This window comes from Megascapheus bottae, chromosome 8 (genome assembly GCF_031878675.1).
Source record: "Megascapheus bottae isolate mThoBot1 chromosome 8, mThoBot2.hap1, whole genome shotgun sequence".
In the NCBI taxonomy this organism is placed as follows: Eukaryota; Metazoa; Chordata; class Mammalia; order Rodentia; family Geomyidae; genus Megascapheus; species Megascapheus bottae.
In genome coordinates, this window is record NC_143516.1 from 27,815,325 (window position 1) to 27,831,818 (window position 16,494).

A 16,494-nucleotide genomic window follows, 5' to 3' on the forward strand; every position below is an offset into this window, starting at 1 on the left:
TAAATCGTCTCATTCTGACTTAATTACTTGTATCCCAGAGGGCCAGGTGCATTGAAGTTTATATATAAATTTTTTTTGCCAGTCCTGAGGCATGAACTTGGGGCTTGGGCATTGTCCTTTAGCTTTCTTAGGCCAGTGTTCTGCCACTTGAGCCACAGTGCCACTTTTGGCTTTTTCTATGTATGTGGTACTGAAGAATCCAACCCAGGCCTTCAGGCCTTGGTGCATGCTAGGCAAGCACTGTACTACTACGCCTCAACACTGGCCCAAGTTTGATTGTTTTTAAGAACAGATTCCTCTGCGGCTATAGTGAGGAAGGGAGGGTCCAGAAAAGAAAATGTTAGTGATGTCTGAGCTCCTGGTATTTTATCAGATGATCACTTTCTTGAGTTAGATTTTGAATTCCACTGTCATTGACGCTGACCACTCACCGACTGTGGATTTCTGTGCCTGATAACAGTCCCCCCAAAGCCCTTTAGCATGTTGGATAATAACCTGGGATATAAAATTTTAAATGCCATGTGCCTTTCTCTTGGTATTTTTTAATCTGATTTATAGATTTGAAGGCCTTGTTTACAAAAACACTTATCAGCAGACAAGAAATACTAATAGGAAGATCACTAGAGTCACTCAGCCTCAGACAGATTATATATCAACCTGACTTCTCTTCTTTTAACTTTTATGAGATAAGTATTCTCCCTTCTATGCCTTTATTCAGTGTACAACTCTTGACTAATTTGTAAAGGAAGGACAGCTATGAAAACCTAGTTGGTATTTTTGTTTGGAGCAGTGAGGCCTGTCCCTTTAACTGTCAGTTTTTATTGGAAGAAAGCATTTGAGGCTGGCCTGGTAGAAATTCTAGGCAGCGTTTCTTTGGAAACTCTATGCAGTATCCATGGATACCCAATCTGCAGGAAGCAAGGTGCATGATCTCTTCAGAAGCAACACTTGTGTACATACAGTTGCTCTGCACGGAAAGGAGAAAGAGCATAAGGTCTGATTATTTTTGGAGATAGGGTTCATAGGCAAACAACTCCATCTATGAATATTATGGCACTTTTCTTCCTCTTGGCATGAAATCAGGTAAATAAAACAAATAGGTAAATAAAATAACCTCAGAAACATTCAAGTATTTATAACCAGCAGGTTTATTTTGAATGTCTTCAGATTTTATAAATAGCTAAGAGTTCACAGAAAATGTGGAAGTCTGACTTTACACTGATCCTGATCCCTTAACTCTTACCCTCAGTTTACCAGCTTCTGCAGTCCTAACCATTGTTTCTGAGGTGATGTGGTTTTCAAAAACAGAATGTGTGTGTGTTTGTGTGTGTACATGTACACGTGTATTGTGCTGGTGGTAAAATCTTTTAATAAAATGAAGACTAATAAGAAGTTAATTATTGAATCCACTGGTAATGTCTACAAATATTTGAATATGACAGATTCTTTCTTTTTGGAGGATACCTGCTGCTTTTTGGAGTTGGTCTTCTAAATAGCACTCCTGAAATTATGATTTAGAGTAAATAATTTTTCTTGGGTTGAACTCAGCAAAAAAGAACTTCTTGTTACTGTTTTTTTTTTTTTTTTACCCTGGGGATTGGCCTTCCACCAGCTGTTGCATAATTCTCAATGCAGTTGTAATTTTTTTAGTATCAAATTCCTCTCAAAGCTTCTGTGGTGATCTACATTCCAATATATGGTTTGATATTATTATAAAAAATTGCAAAAGTGGAGTGTTTTGTGTACAGGCATAAATTCAGTCTTCTGATTTAAAGATGAGAAATGACCATTTCTGAGGGCATGTCCTCCACACCTAGCTCCCTCCTTTCCAGATCCTTATTACCTGAGTAACTGTGACTCAGTGTAGACTGGAGACCATTTTAATATTAAAAATTATTTTAACATCCTAGGGTGGCTGAGCTTATAATTACTGTTATATCCTCTTGTCCTGTTCACCAAGTTAGACGTGAATTTAAAATTGCATCTGTAAAATTATATCCTTTATAAATGACCAATAACCCCGAAGACTTAAAGAAATAAAAGCATTCAGCCAGCATTAAAGTCAGTTATTTTAATGACTTAAATAAACATACATAAAGGTAAAGGGGGATCATAAACAGTTTGGTGACATTTGTAGTCACCTGCTGCTGGACATAGAAAGAGTGCAGAGCTCCATCTGCCGAGCTGAAGAACCGAATGGACATCACTCAGTCTTCAAGGACATGCATTTCACCATGGCAGCCAAGCAAACTAAAAGCAAATAATAAATAGCTATATGGTTGGGGAATATATGTTGAATAATACAGATAAGAATTTAATTATGCTCCTGCTCCAGTGCAGATATTTTTTTTTTTAAGATGGCAATCTATAAATAAACACTGAAGGGTGATGGCTAAATGATCCATTGTCAACACAAAGACACACAATCATTTTAGGAGACTTTCTGGAGAGGCTGTTTGAATAGCAATATGGAGACCTCTGTGTTCCCAGTAGGATTTTGGTCTTCCTATCTGGATGGGCTGAGGCAGAGACGTGGGGTAGTAGCCAGTAGACGGCTCACGAATGTAGCTGCAGGCTGGTTGGACTTAGCACTGCAGGTCCTCCTCGGCCTGCCGGGGGCCTCCCGGGCTCTGGGAACTGGCGTGGGCTGTAGAGTTGAGGACTTCCTCAAAACTGCCTCCACTCTGGTTCACCCCACCTACTTTCGTCTGAAACAGGGAGATGAATGCAATTAGTGGTTTATTATTACTTTAGTTCTTTTTAAAAATAAAAAATGTCAAAAGCATGATTACTTTCACATTTAGAAACCTGTTTACTGTTAGAGACAAGTAAAGGAGGCAGAGAAATTAGTTTCCTTTAGCTAGTGCTAGAATTCCACTCATACTTGGGTTCTGAGATCAGATTCCAAATTAAGTTTACACACGGGTTTAGCAGTGTTCTCTTTATTTTTGGCATGTTAAAATCCTAATACCTTCAGGAGTTATAATCTTACCTAAGTGTCCCCATTCACCAGAGAACTGATTAATCAAAAGGGGATTGGATTTAGATACAGTTATCCCCAAATTTACAATTGTATAAACATCAGTTTTTTGTTTTTTGCCAGTCCTGGGGTTTTCCTCAAGCCTAGTACTCTACCACTTGAGCCACAGCACCACTTCTGGCTTTGTCTATGTATGTATATGTACTGAGGAATCGAACCTGAGTCTTCGCGCATGCTAGGCAAGCACTCTACCATTAGGCCAAACTCCTGGCCCCTGTATCTTTATGAGACTTAAATTTTGTACCTACAACCTAACAGAAGAGTTTGAATTTCTGAAAAATGTCTTTTGACCAAACAGAGTGATTGAGTAAAATATGCTTTCTGCTCTCTGCTTCCAGAATTGGAATCTGAGCACTAGAAACTTCACATCTTCCTGGGCAAATCACTGAAGTAGGAATACCCCTGTGTGTGTGTGTGTGTGTGTGTGTGTGTGTGTGTGTGTGTGTGTGTGTGTGTGTGTGTGTGCACTTTCAGTTGACTAGAAGCATAAAACATGAATTTACATTTTAAAAATATTTAAGTGTAGTAGTGCACCAGCAGTGCATGACCATAATCCTAGCTGTTTAGGAGGCTGAAATTGTGAGAATCATAGTTTCAGACAAATTGGGGTAGAAAAGTTTGAGACATCCCCTTCTTGGTGGAGAGTTGAATGCTTGGTGGCACAAGCCTGTTATTCTGGTTATAAGGGAAAGCCTAAAATGGAAGGTTCTATATCAAGAATAACCAGAGAAGCTGGGCGTGGTGACTCACCTATAATCCTTGCTACTCAGGAGACTGAGATCTAAGGATTGCAGTTCAAAGCCAGCCCAGACATTAAAGAACATGAAACTCTCTCCAATTAACCAGTAGAAAATTGGAAGTGTGACTGTGGCTCCCGGAGTAGGGCAGTAGCCTTGAGCTGACGAGCTCAGGGTCAGTGCCCAGGCCCACAGTTCAAGCCTCATGACCCACAAAAAAAATAATAATAAATAAAAATAAAAGAACAACCAGCGAAATCAGGATTAGAATTGAGATTCTGCAGTAAGAAAATCTGCCTAGAAAGTAAGTACTAAGTCTTGAGTTCCAAACTCCAGACCAAAAAGGAAAGGAAAATAATATGTATGTATGTTTGTGTGTATACATGTATATGCACATATACATATACATTCACATGTGTATATATACATATGTGCATACATGTATGCATATAACATATTCTGAAAAATTCTGTATGCTTTTCAGGAGAATATTTAATGGTCTAAAGTATTTCACACTAGTCTTATCCATATACACATTGACCTTCCCTTTAGTATCCACAATGTGGAAAAACACTCAATTTGGCACTAAGGAAGAAAGGAAGATAGAGAAAATAAAATGTTGCTATTGTGGAATTAAGGTCATTTAGTGACACGTCACTGTCATCAGCAAAGCATAGGTACCACATGGGGAAAGATATCCAGGATGACTGGGAAACAACCAGATTTTAAAAATGGTGCATTATTTAAAGACAAAACAAAACAGAACCCTCCCCCAAATCCAAACAAATAAAAATCAAGTATCTTGAAAGCCCTCTCTGCCACTTTAAAATTGACTTTTTCCCCACATGCATTGTAAAACTTGTTTTTTTTCTTTCTTTGTTTTTTTTTCTCAAATTCATGGTACTTCTGCCTTAGCTTCCCATGTGCTGGGATTCTAGATGCGTGCTCATATACTCCCAGATAGAAAACTTTCTGAACTGCATGTTTGGTCACAGATACTTAAATCAGTGGTTGTAGGAAGCTGCCATAGAAAATAGTACACGTGAATGGGCATGCTGATGTTTCCATATGACTTAAAATATGGACAATGACATGTGAATTTTATTTACTTTCCTTTTGGCAGTAGTGGCATTTGAACTCAGGGCCATCAAACTTGTTAGGCTGGTGCTTGACCACTTACTTGAGCTATGCTTCTAGCCCTGCTTTTCTACTGATGGTTTATGAGATGGAATCTATTGAACTTTTCTGCCTCGGCTGGCATTGAGTCACAGTGTTTGAGATCTCAAGTAACTAGGATTACAGGCATGAGTCTTATAATTTCAAATGTCACAAACAGTTGAAACATTGTTTGTATTTTGTTTTAAACCATCACACATGTAGCTTACAGGGCATCAGAAGTAGCACCTATCCTACAGCTTTAGTTTGTGGACCTCTGCAAAGAGCTATGTTATCTGAGCATTGAGAAGGGGATGGGAATGCTTCAAATGATGGGACTTTCCTATTTCTTTCCCGAGAGAAAAAATTAGTTTAATTCGGTATTATCGAATACAAAATTATATTTGTCTCTTTTATAATAAAAATTCCATACCAGGTAATATCAGATGTTTTCTTCTGGGCTTATTTTCTTCTACTACTTGATTTTCTCAAGTCAAAATGATAAAATAGAAATGTTTGTAAGAAACCACTTTGGCACAGAGAGATGGAACACAGGGATTTCTTGACAGAGAACCTACTGACTACACATGATAATACTTTAGGCAAAGACTGCAATACTTTAAAGACATGAACCAGCCGCCCCTTGGGCACTGCTCTCTTCTTAATGGTTCTGCATCGAAGAATCTGTCATTTTTGTTCCCAAAATCATAATTGTTCCTTAAAGAAAATTTCATTCCAACTGTTAAGTTGGCCTCAGTCTCTCACAATAAAATAGATGGAAAAGGAAACAAAAGGCATAATGTATTGTGCTTTTTGTCTTTATAGATTTTGATTCATACCATGTAATGTATTGTCAAAAAGTAGGTGCACTAACAATACTGTGCGAATGAGGCAAATGGAGAGTGGGCGACAAGGATGCAGCTGCTCAGGATTCACTGGAATATGGATGAATATACTAATGGTGTGTTCACAAATGCTGGTTGTGCATCTGATGGTATATTTGCAGTGAAATCGTAAGCTTGTTGGCCATACTGGTAACACCAGAAGAGGTGTCATCAAGTAATACATACATAGCCAGGATGTCAGGATTAAACTTTATACAAGCATGATGAACTGAAACGTGTTTCCTAGAACATCAAAGTGTAAATTACAGATCTGGTATAAGCGCTACCTGGTAAATGTCAGATTTCAGGGATGTCAGGTGTAGGCCTTACTTTAGAGTAGAATATTTTTCTTCATAAAACATAAACATGTGTATAAGTTCCTGTCAGTGGTTTTAAGAACCAAGTTCAGAGTAATACATGTGTAGGAAAACATAACCCAGAGACCATCAAAGATTTCAACTCATTCTTACTGATTCATTCCCGATGCAGGAAACAGCCTCAGGACCCTTAAGTGAAGGGATGTAGACATTTTGGAGATTAATAACACAAAAGGAAACTACAGAAGTTAAACTACATAAAGAAGAGTGAAGCATATCAAATGTTTAGTTTCAGGATGGGAAGAAATAAGAAATGAGAACTATTGAGGAAGTAGTAAGTTTTACACACAGTGTGATTATCAGCTATTTTCCATTGCCCAAGCGGGTAGGCAAAGATGAATTTGGCATTGGGTGTGAGAGGTGAATAAGGTCTTGGCACAGCCTAGAATCTGGCGGTCTATCCCCATGAGTGAAGACGGTGAGAGGCAGAGTGTGGAGCAAACGCATCACGTGTGAACCATGAGCTTACCAGTGTTGCATAAAAGCAAATGAAAATAAGTGGATCTTTATTCTTCTTTGGCTTCTTTGTATTTCCTTCTTCTAAAGAAAACCTAAAAAGTACAACTTCTCCTATGTCAGAACGTGTCTGAGGAACAACACATGCCCATCCTCTTTGGGTTGAATATGGCTGAAAACTAAGGACGGAGAAACTGATGTCTGCGATTTCAGCCTTGTGCTGTGATACTGGTTATTCTAGCAAGAGATAAATGCCCACAGCACTGCACATTCCACCATTTTAAAAAAATCTCTGTGAGTAGGGTGAATTCATGGCTTCAGCCAGTCCCTGTGTATGCAGTAAGTAACACTGTTAACAGGCAGAGTATCTGTGCTGCTCAGGTGGAAACCAGAAGGGAATGAAACTAATGAAGGCATAGGAAATCCTGGTCCTCATTGTCACCACCTCCCCCCCCCCCCCCCCCCGCACACACACACCAGATCACAGGTCAAATAGAGAAGAAGACCATGGAGAAGAGTCTCCCTTAAATAAAGGAATTGCCAGGTCAAACTCACTGAAAACACTTAGGAGCTGAGACAAGGAATAACCTGCCACATGCCACATACTCCTCCCACTCAGTGTGCACACAGCCCATCTCCATCCAACTAAAGATCACCTTTGTAATTTTTCATGTAATAGTAAAGAAAGGGGTTTTATTGATGGTATCCACGTGCATTGTTTGAATATTAACTTTTAAAAATAATCCTAATAGTTTCAATGACTTTTCCCAGGGTTATCATTTCAAATCTACACTGATTTTTACCTTTTGCTCTTTTTCTTTTGTGTGGACAAACTTACCTATGCTTAAACACAAAATCTGCTGAATTAGAAAAAAAAGACTATCACAGAATGAGCATAGTTTCATTTTATCTTCCATGGGCCCATGGAACGAATTACTGTAAAGAATGATGTATGACCCAGCTTCATTTTTCCTCTCCATGACAGCCAACCATACTGTGTTTAGCATGTGAACTTCTTCAGGTAGCTGAGGGCTAGTGCCGGCCAAGGTGACACGTGGCAATTCAAGAGTTTTTGTCATTGGTTCAAAGTCAAGCAGAAGGAACTCTGAGATGTTCTGGAACCTTCCAACTTCACTCACATGTTACTTTAAGATATATACCTTTAGTTCTCAATATATGTCCTCACATGTCTACTTTGAAGGGAGAATAGCATTAAGAGATTATATGAACACAAACCCAATACCCCTTCATTTGCAGTTAACCCCTGAGTTGTTTATTTAAACAAGCCAAAGTATGCGGCAACAGTGGTTAATACTGATTTTTCTCCAGTTTCCTAGAAGAAAAACATTTGACTTTCTGCATATCTACCTCAGCTGCACAGTATGCTGTGGCCCCTTCTTGCCTGGAATGACAGCTGTGACTGATGAAATGGACTCAATCACATAAAATTAACTTTGTCTGTACCTTAAGGCTTGTAACAGTTGTCTCAACCCTCTCCTCAAATGATTTGAAAGTAGGAGAATTCCTAAAATAGCAACAACAAAAAAGGAAAGGTCAGCTCTAAAGACCTAGCATCTTAGCAACCATGCTGTTTTGGTTTTTGTGCTCAGAGCTGTCTGACATCTTAGCACCTATACCAAACAAGTTTTCAAAAATCCATTTCACTTCTGCTAGGTTACCTCCAGAAACCAGAGCCTGAGATCAAATATTTGTAAGTAAAATGATTAGACACTCAACTGTGGACTAAACAATTCAACAAGACAAAATGACTCGACTGTGATACTACATAGTGATTTACTCATTAATTGTTTCTAGCACCATATTCCTAGGCTTGACTTTTGGTAAAGAATGGAATCTGTTTGAAGCATACCATATTTGACATTTTTTGTAGTTTTATGTCAGTAAATGTCAGACTGGACAGAACTAGCTTAAAAGAGGAAAAAAAATCATGTTTTTATCACTATGCCTTAAAAAGTAATTATCTGGATAACTTACCTAAAGTGGTGTTTCTGAAAGTTAATGCATTCATTATTTTATGTTGAAATATAGGTATCACCTAATGCTTGATCAAAAAGATATTGATAGAATGTATTTTTTTCCTTCTTAAAGAGGAATAATCTATTATCTTACCACTTAGCCTTCACAGCTTATTGGTATTTTATGTGTGTTTTATTCATTGGGTTATATAACCTATATGATATCTTATTGCTTTTAAGTGTAAATACTTCATCTGTGCTTTCTTGGTTTTCAATTACTGCATTTTGCCACATCACATTACAAATTATTGTCATCATTTCCTTTGAAAATGGTATCACTAAGTTGAAAGAAATAGGAATTGAATTAGGAAAATTTATAGTACATTTTGTATCTGTCAAACCTTTCAAAAATTGTCATTATTTTCAGGTCACTATTTGCATTGTCATATTTTCATTTTCATGTCGTTTTATTGTCATATTTTCATTTTCATGTTTGAGAAACCACTTTCTAGTCTTACCTTGAATAAAGAATAAATAAAAGGAATGGGCCAAGGAAACCAAATATAGAAGCATAACTATAAAAATATGAGCTTTGTCATATGGTGTGGGTTGTATCATGGCTTTAATATTATCCAGAGGCAATTACCATAGAGAATTTTTCTATTCAATTCAGCTAGGTTGGGAACTGGGCCCTGATGCTTTAACAAACCAAATGGCCAAATATATAACTGCCATTTAGGCTGCAGGATTAATGATGGTGAGCTCAGAGCTCAGGTGACACAAACATTAGTCTAATTCCTATGAATAATCCTTCATAATTTCTTTGTTCTGATTAAATATTTGTGACATTATACTCAAATGAGTCAAAAGCACAACACTGAAGCACATCAATCCCAGTGCAGGCTTTATTTTACATGTGTCTGCTATTTGCCCCAAGGGGGCATTATAGTTAAGCCTAATGGTTCATGGATATATGTTAGAGAATCAGTTTTATTCTCAAAGATAATTTCAGGAAGTTCATAGGAAGACATCTGACATAAAAAAAACCTACTAGATGGATTCATGTGCATAGAACAAAAACCAAGCTTCTTGTTTCCAAGCCTTCTTTGGACACTTAGATTTAAAATTTGATAATAGAGTATGTTCATATACACCAGTCAATGGTTGGGGGAATAAATTATTGGGAGATTACCTAAACAATCTTGACTCTGTATCCCCTGTTTATCACCAAATATGAAAAGCCGAACAATGTGGTTAAATTTCTTAATCAACCAATAAACCAAATAACCACAGAGTACGAGATTGCAGCAGACATAATAAATAGAACAGACAGTCATGTGATTAAATTTTGCTAGAATGCATGTTGCAGAGCAGGGAAAAATATGTAATCAGATTTAGTCAGACAACACCTAATTATAAACTATTAGTATTGCAAATGACCTGAGAAAGAATTTGATTTCAATGATCTCAAACTACTTATAGTAACAAAACACCCTCTACAGTGTATTCACATTACAAAACGTAGGATAAAGGAGGCATGAGAAATATGTGGCTGAAGTGGGGGGATGGTCCCAGAGGCTTAATCCAGCTTCTAATAATTCCAGCAGTGTCACCATTTCTATTGCTGATGAAATCACAAATGTATTTTCACATTGGCAATGTGCTGTGTATTTTTTTTTTTTTTTGGCCAGTCCTGGGCTTGAGCTCAGGGCCTGAACACTGTCCTTGGATTTTCTCAAGGCTAGAGCTCTACCACTTGAGCCTCAGCACCACTTCCGGCTTTTTTTTCCCTATGTATGTGGTACCGAGGAATCGAACCCGGGTCCTCATGCATGCTAGGCAAGCACCTTAACCACTAGGCCAAACTCCCGGCCCTGTGCTGTGTATTTTTCAAGACCTGTGATAGATGGTGCATACTTAGCTTCTCAGCATCCACATGAAGTGGGTCTTATTCCTTGCAATGTACAGAAAAGGAAGTGGTGGAGGTAAGATAAATCACTTGTCTCTGATCACACAGGAGGATAAGTCAGTGTGTCTGGTCAAAAACATTACATTCTCCTTCTATACAAGTGTCAGCCTTTCCTCCTGAAGATTATCAAAAAGCCCATAGGACAGAATATGGCAGATTAGCAGTTTCCTTCCACAGAACACTTTCTGTGGAAGATGGGGAGAGAAGCTCACAAACAAATGCCAGTAAAGTAATAAATTATATAAAAGATTTTATACACATTACCTCATAGCAGGCATACTTATGGAATGGCGAATGGAGTACCTTCAGGGCACAAACAGATTAAAGGGAGGGGGGAAAGAAGATAGAAAATTTAAGTACATAAAAATCTCTTGCTTTATAATTCTAAAATATCAGTTTCCGACACCTAAACTATTTTCTGCTCACCCAACCAAGATGATTCATTGTTTTTCTTCAACATGGAGGGGTTGGACAGAGTAGATGCTCTACAATCAAAAACTATTGTATACAATCCTCAAGGTTTCCTGGGTTAAATCTGAGAATGTGTGGGGTCCCAGTGGTCAGTCAGCACAGTAACCCACAGGCATCGTTTCCAAATCCAACTTATGTTTCACTCCCTCCTGATCAGAAAAGCAGCAAGGCATCGAGGCTAGCAGTACCCAGAATGAGTATCCAGGCAGGTGGAAGCTATTCCTTCCATTGTAGGGCAACTGAACCTTAGGAATGTAGGAAGCACTTGCTCAAGGAAGCAGGAACAGGCTAACACCAAGTTACGCAGCCCCGGGTGAAGAAAGGACTCCCTCATTTGTTCTGGTTTTATTGTCCAGAACATCTACCATAAATATAGACATTCTTGAGAATTTGAAGAAATTCTTAATGGTAGAATAGCAGGATCAACTACTCTGCTCTTTCTCCATTGTGTCCCAATGAAGGATCAGACAGGGAAGAAGGAGGAAGCAAGGAAACTAGGCTGGTGTTTGGTCTCCTGTCCTGCTTTTCAAATTAATCCCAGCTTTCTCTAATTCCCCAAAGCTAACATGTCATGGATCCAATCGGCTATCCTCCCTCAATAATATCGACTGATGTTAATGGACTTGGCAGCATTTGACTCAAGGAAAGAAAAGAAAAGAACAAAGAAACTCAAGCGTCACTATAGTCTTATCCATGACACTCTGTGTAGGAATTATACTTGGAAGACATGGCTAAAAGAAATCTAGCATTACCAGTATGTTCATCTTAATTACAAGTAATCTTTTAGGAAAAATATTTTAAGCTCATAATAAGATTCTAGACAGTTTACTGCAGAGGCCTGGGACAGACATTCGCAAACTTCTCAACACATGCACTTTCCTAGCAAGTGTTCTTCCAACTCCGGAAACAAATACATGAAATTCTGAGAAATTCAGAAACTAGAGAGATGTATTTTCTGTTTCTCAGCTCCTCTGTGTAGAAGTTTAAAATTAAAAAAAAATACCAGACTACTCTCAATTTCTACATTGTTTCCAAGATCTAAGGATCTTGCCAATGAAGAAAGAAACAATGAAGAAAGAGATTTCTAAAAGATTCCTCAACAAGTGCAATTGGTAGGAGGGGAACATAATTAAATATGTGCTTAAAGAAACTCAGATGTAACAGGTGCCTTCTAACTCATTTCTGGCCTCCATTTACATTCTCTGGAATATAGTTCAGTTTTTTAGGTTGTAACTCATCTCTGGCCTCCATTTACATTCTCTGAAGTAGTTCAGATTTTTTCGGTTGTGGCACAGAGTGACAGAAACAGAGGACTCTAAGAAAGCAGGGAGGGGTTATGATCCAAAGATCTGCCCATTCAACCACACAGCCATGAGAAGCTTACCCAATAGAGTGAGACCTGCAGCCAGGCAGCATGGGAAAGAAGAGCAGGGGCAGAGTTAGCACACAAGTGTCAAGTAAACGACCATATTATCTCTCATAACCCCCTCTCAAGAGCTCAAAAGAAAAGATGAACTAACTTCATTCACCACTCTCTTTTGTGAACATACTTGTCTCCCTGAATCTATGAGAAGCTGGCTGGTTCTGGGATCCCTGTAAGGATTCTAAAACCTCTGGACAGTGAAGTATTTATATAGCTCCATAATATGTTATTTATCTATAACCTGCACACATACTTCAAATTAGGTCTAAATTATATATACTATCCAACATAATGTTACATAAATTTTATATCATATTGTATAAGGAATAGCAACACACATATTTTAATCCACAAATGATTGGATTTATGGATATAGAACCCCTGGGTTTGGAAGGCCAGCTATATTGACTTTTTAGTTTGGCTTAGAGATTATTTTTTAAGTAATATATTGTCATTTTTGCTTCTAATCCTTTCCCCATGTTTATGGCAATATTCAGACCCTAATGAAACAATTGCCTTCTCTAGATATCTCATCCCTGCTGGATCATAAGCTGACAAATTCACTGTGAATTACAGAGAAGATGCCAATCGTGTCATAAAAACAACTCACTCAGCTTGCATTTCTTCAGTGTACACTACATTAAATGCTACTTCACTCCATCTTTATGGGGAACATTTTGATAAGGTAATACATAGTACTGATGTTATTTTGCAGAGGGAGAAAGACCAGGGAATGCCACAACTATTCTCAGGGTTTAGATGAGAATGTTACTTTAAGAAAGAGAGCCTGATTTTTAAAAATAAAACATGTAATGGCACTTTTTATCCCATCATTTCAAAGGTCTGCATTGAAGGCTTGCGATTGGTATTCATTTAGAAGTATTTTAACAAAGAAAAGTACTGTTTTTCTGCCAGGGTATTTAATGATTGCTTGACAATCTTTTGGGAAAGGTTCAGGATTTTGTTCTCAAAATGCTGCAAAGAAATGTATAGGAAAATTAATATAAAACATAGACTAACATGATGCTTTACATCAAAGAAGGACTATAAATTAAAACAGCTGTGTTAAATTTTCATTTTCCCACTGTCATTTTATAAATCAGTATGCTAATTAGAGCAAAATGTCAACATGTAATAATTTTTTCCCATTTCAGAGTCTACTAAATTGAAAATAATTTAAAAAATAACTTATGTACATATTCCTTATTTGAGCATAATTTAAACTAAAAATTATTTGTAACAGTGCTTGTTTTCAGGGAATTATCATTTCTACACAACTGTTAGAAATTGTAGTTTGGAATAAGAATGAAAATGTTTCTGAATGTCTTTCAGCTTGACAGAATAGAATTTGAGAGTCTAGTAACACCGGTTACATTTTCAAGTTAGCCCTTGAATGGGAACTTTCCACCACTGCCTTGTATATTGGATGTTTGGTCCATAACTAGTGACTCTATTTTGGGAGGTGGTGGAAACGTTAGGAAGTGGGGCCTAGATGGAGAAAGAAAGTGACAAGGAACACGACTCTGAAGATTATGCTTCCTGTCTGCCATCAGATGAACAGTCTGGGTCATCTGCTCCCACTGCCATGATGTCCATGAACTTAGGATGATGGACGGAACACTCTGTGACCTTTATTCCAAATAAAGCATCCCTCCTTTTAACTTGTTCTAGCAGTATTTTGGTATGGGAATGAAAAGTGTGGTTACAACAGAAAATTGATACCATAATAGTGAGGTCACAGCTGTGATGAAATATGACAATGGAGTATTAAACCTTTGTTTTGGGAAGATTTGAAACTATGGGATAGATTTGCCCTAGAATGTATAAATACTAGAAATACTAATCGAAATGAGGACAGTACAGATTATTTCATGCGGTTTCAGATGGGATGAGGACTCTGGAAAATTGGACTAGACACACTTGCTCACTGAGGCTATCTGTATTTTGTTTGTGTCCCCAGTCTGGGAGAGACTGATTCTAAAAGTAACAGTCATGTTTCCTAGCTATTCTCTTATTCCTTCCTTTTGGACTGTCATCATTGTATCTTGGAAATATGTGACTTTCGTTTTGATTTCACAGGAGTCTGTGGTTAAGACTTAACCTTGAGTTTCAGAAGAGACTTTTGACTTGGATTTTTGAACAATGTTGCGACTTCTGAGAGTTTGGGGACTCTGGGAGAAGGACTAAATGCATTTTGCGTTATGATGAGATGGCCAAGATTTAGGGGGCCAGGAATGAGATGCTAAAGTTTGAATGTGAAATGTCCTCCACAGGCTATTTGGGGAAGCAGTAAAAATTTTAGGAGCTGAGGCCAATCAGAGGAAGTAGGTTATTAAAAGGCTTGCCCTTGAATATTATATCAGGCCCTCCGTTCCTTTTTCTCTTTCTGCTACCCTTGAGCCAAGCCCTACTTCCAGTTTTCTAGAGGTTAATTGTGGCTAAGAGTCTCAGGTCATTTTGTGCCCTGGATGGCTTTGAACCTTGATCCTCAGATCTCAGCCTCCTAATTAACTAGGATTACAGGTGTGAGCCACCTCGCCTGTTCTGATAGAGCAACAGCAGCAACAATAATGAATGTGTTGTATGGTCTATGAAGAACACACACTTAAAACTTGGAGAAAATGGGTTTATCCCATTTATGTGAAAACAAAACAACAGTATGTCAGGGGAATGGCAATTCATACAGCCTGGACAGTATCTTGAAATAGTGTGTGAACATGAATATGCCATCTAATTGCATATTTGCAACATAGTCTTCATTCTAAAAATACCAATGACTGAAGCATTAATAACGTATAGTGGCCGCTGGATAATGGGTACTTCCTAATTTCTTTCATGTGGGTCACCTTATAACTGATATCATCACTTAATAAAGGTAAAAACTAACATTAACTGAAAGTGTAGAACTTACCAGGCTTTCTTTGACCACTTTTGTGATAAGTCAATGACATTTTTCTTAAATGTGATACCAGAATCGAATTTGGAGTTTCACTTCAGCGAAATATATGTTCTATTAGGGGGCTATACACCCAGCTCAATGTTGTGACTCTTATTCTTGTTTTTTTTTTCCAAACAAGAACCTAAATGCAGTTGAAGTTTCATCTATCCTCCCAACCTGCCCTCCTGAAGCCCAGCTTCCTAGGAGTTTGTTTCAAGGCCAAGTTTTCTGGAAGCAAGTTTCTAGAAGCCGATTCCCAGACTGTAATCACCAAAGCCCCACTAAGGCAAAACCACAGAGAGGTATAGTAAATGAGCCTCTGAGGTAGCTGGGAAGAGTCCTCACAGATGGAGGAATTCATCAGAGGAGCAGTATTATATGGCAGTCTCAGTGTTCAAGTGAAAAATTTAACTATATATACAGATCAATTTTTATAAACATAGCAAATTATAATTCCTCAGATATTAACCAGTTTTCTTGTTGTTTTGTTTTCTCCTTCCTCTCTCCCTTCCTCCCTTCCTTTTTCCCTTCTTTCCTTCCTGTCTTCCTTCCTCTCTTTGCCTTTTTTTCCCTTAGGTTAGTAGTAGGGCATAATTCAGGGCCTTTAGGCTCTTGCTTGCCTTTTTTTCCCCTCTACCACGTGAGCCACAGCCCCATTTCTGGCTTTTTCCTTGTTAATAGGATATATAAGTGTCTAGGTTTCATCTGCCTTGGCTGACTGTAAATCAGGAGCCTCAGATATCAAGCTTCTGAATAGTGGGGATCGCACATGTATACTATTGGCACCCAGCTTTGTCTTTCCTATGATAAGGGGCTGTTTAATAATTCATATAAGTAGTTTAATGCCACTGAAATGACTTGGAGATTTCCTTGTAATCAAATTAAGGGTAACTAATAATTTACAAGATTAACCTCATTGGGCTTTCTCTGAAGAATTTCAATTGCTGTGATAGCACAATATTAGTGAAAATGAAGATGAAGCAATGTACTTAGATGGATGCATGTCCTTAACTGTAAAATTCTTCTGAGGGATATCAGTCAACTTCAAAATAGGTTAACAGATATTTA

At 37.9% G+C, this 16,494-nt stretch overlaps 1 protein-coding gene across 2 annotated transcripts in view; it reads right to left on the minus strand.

Annotated features, from left to right (window-relative positions):
* Nucleotides 1–2,057: 2,057 nt before the first annotated feature.
* The window catches only part of Tpd52l1 (TPD52 like 1), a 79,636-nt gene continuing 65,199 nt past the window's right edge, over nt 2,058–16,494 (minus strand). Inside the window, exons 5-8 of one of the 2 annotated variants that reach the window (XM_090338185.1) lie at nt 12,450–12,464; nt 10,859–10,897; nt 8,114–8,174; nt 2,058–2,708 (exon numbers count right to left, since the gene is read on the minus strand). In XM_090338185.1, the coding sequence (XP_090194311.1) occupies nt 2,586–2,708; nt 8,114–8,174; nt 10,859–10,897; nt 12,450–12,464 (238 nt within the window). In that variant the 3' untranslated portion in view covers nt 2,058–2,585. The remainder of the gene's footprint in view (nt 2,709–8,113; nt 8,175–10,858; nt 10,898–12,449; nt 12,465–16,494) is intronic. The other variant, XM_090338186.1, reaches the window with a different exon arrangement.